General features: G+C 35.8%; 1 protein-coding gene across 1 annotated transcript in view; it reads left to right on the forward strand.

Moving 5' to 3' along the window:
* The window catches only part of asip1 (agouti signaling protein 1), a gene marked incomplete at its 3' end in the record, with an annotated part of 14,491 nt that overhangs the window by 8,438 nt on the left and 3,553 nt on the right, over positions 1-2,500 (forward strand). Inside the window, exon 2 of the mRNA XM_080025884.1 lies at positions 2,057-2,226. Within this exon, the coding sequence (XP_079882010.1) occupies positions 2,061-2,226 (166 nt within the window). The 5' untranslated portion in view covers positions 2,057-2,060. The remainder of the gene's footprint in view (positions 1-2,056; positions 2,227-2,500) is intronic.

The following is a 2,500-nucleotide window of genomic DNA, read 5'->3' on the forward strand; positions in this document are numbered from 1 at the left end:
CAAATCCGACCCGTGGACCTTTACTGCAGGTCATCCCCCCTCTCTCTCTCTCTCTCTCTCTCTCTCTCTCTGTCTCCCCATTTCAACTCTGTACTGTCTAATAAAGCTTGAAAATGCCAAAAAAATTATCTTAAAAAAATATTTTTTTTATGTAAATACATAGTAATTTTCATTAATATGTATTTATGCGATTCCTTAACAGTTATCAAAAACAAATCCGACTTAGTGTCCGCAGAAGTCTAGGGCCGAACCCAAATATTACATAAACCCAAAAAACTAATTCAGGTTCACTTATCATAAAATAAAGCCAGTGTAAGACAATCCTTTCTTTATGTTTCCTTAAACCTGCAGTGTGTAGAATTTTGGGTTTTATTTCCAAGCAGATTTTCTAGAAAGTAATTATAATATCCATAAGTATATTTAATTTAGTGCATAATGCAAATTTTTTTTGTCAATGTCATCAGGTGCATTGTTTAAAATGTAGAATTGTTCTTGTCCTTGAAGGCCACTGTAGCTTCTGTTATTATTCGAAAGGGTTGGGGTTACCTAGGGAGCGTTGCATTCTAGAACTTTGTAGAACTTTCTTGATGATGTCATATTACACACTGCACCTTTAACAGTCAGGTAATGCTTAATAAATGCTTATTAAAGCATATAAAAATATCTAATTTCATATTTTGCCTTCAAAACTGGCGAGTGTCTTGCCAGCAAAGGCAGTAAGAGCAGAAACTATTGTTCTACTTTGAGCTGCCATTTTTTTCAGCAGCTGCACCTGTAAGATGAAGACTGGTGTGGATTTTGAGGCAGACATCCGTGTAAATACAGCTCCAGGAAAAAATTAAGAGACCAGTCTGGATTTTTCTTAAATCTTCATCTCTACATTACTTGAAAATGCTCTTAATGAGAAATGTTTGGGGGAATTTGGTAGAAATGTTGTCAGCTGTTTATATTATAAAACCAAAATGTTCATTCTACTCAAACATTATGCCTATAAATAGTCAAACGAGAGACACTGAACATTTGGAGTGGTCGCTTCATTTTTTCCAGAGCTGTATATATTTATTTCACAACAAATGTCAAGGTCTAGGTTTAGTAGACCTTTACAGCTACTTTGAACACACAGTTATCTAGGCCTATACAACAGGGATTGAGAAGCAATGTGTCAGATTAGGAAAAGGCAACATCAGGGCCTGAGTTTTTCTCCAGAGTAGCACATGGCATTCATTATGGGTGTTGTGCAGATGTTAACACACATTGGAGCCATTCAAAGTCAGACTGTCACTGTAAAGCCGCTTCTGCATTCCAAGAAAAACTATTGGACGAGAACGCACCCACCATACTCGCTTGTTTGTTTGGGGAAAATGAATATACTTGAAACTAGTGTGTTATAACTACACTGTCGGCGCATCTACATGAGGTAAGCCTGCAGTTATCGCGCATTGATTTTATATATATATATATATATATATATATATATATATATATATATATATATATATATATATATATATATATATATATATATATATACTTCTGCTGTGCTGTAGGTCCAGGTTTTTTTTTGAGCAGTGGAATCAACAAGTGAAACCTTTCTTTGGAGTTTCCTGGGATTTTTATTTTTTTTTCTTGGGATTTTTCTGAGCTCCTGCGCCAGTAGTGTCAAGTCAATAGTTGTATGAATGTAACCAACATTCATTTATATTTAAAAAGTTACGCACTATAGCTTTAACTGTATGTCTATTTCATAATATACAGCTCCAGAAAAAATTAAGAGACCAGTCTGGATTTTTCTTTAAAAAATTACTAATTGAAAATGCTCTTAATGACAAAAAACATATTGAAATTTGGTAGAAATGTTGTCAGTAGTTTATATTATAAAACCAAAATGTTCATTCTACTCAAACATTTTGCCTATAAATAGTCAAACGAGAGACACTGAACATTTGGAGTGGTCTCTTAATTTTTCCCAAAGCTATAACTAACAATTATTTGATCTTTTTTTTTCACCAAAATTCTCATTAATTCTACTATTGTTATTTTTTCTGTTGTTTCACAGAAAGATGCATGCCGCCCTGTTGCTAGGCTGTTTCATCGTCGCGGCTACCGAGTATCTCCTTGGCTCCGCCCACATGATCCCTGATGACAGACTATCAACCAATCACGTCGTAGCATCAAACTCTCTGTCTCTGAGCCTCGAGAGCCAGCCGCCTGCTGTACTGATTGTAGGTGAGTTTGACACTATATGGAAATGTAACACACACACAAAAAATAAAAATTATCAAATTTTTATTAAAGCTGGGGTATGTGATTTCTGATTGGTCAAAGTTAACATGAGCGGTACACTTTGGCCAATCAGAGCGAGGATCCGATTCTCTGTTCTTATTGGCTGTTGGGACTGTCCATTCACTTTGGCACGACTTTGTTGGTGTAGAGCGTGTCAGGGAGGGACCATAGGGGAGGGACCAAAGAGAACAAGTGGAGCGGTAGAGGTATTTGGATT

Source organism: Ammodytes marinus (genome assembly GCF_949987685.1).
Source record: "Ammodytes marinus genome assembly, chromosome: 4".
NCBI classification, from domain to species: Eukaryota; Metazoa; Chordata; class Actinopteri; order Uranoscopiformes; family Ammodytidae; genus Ammodytes; species Ammodytes marinus.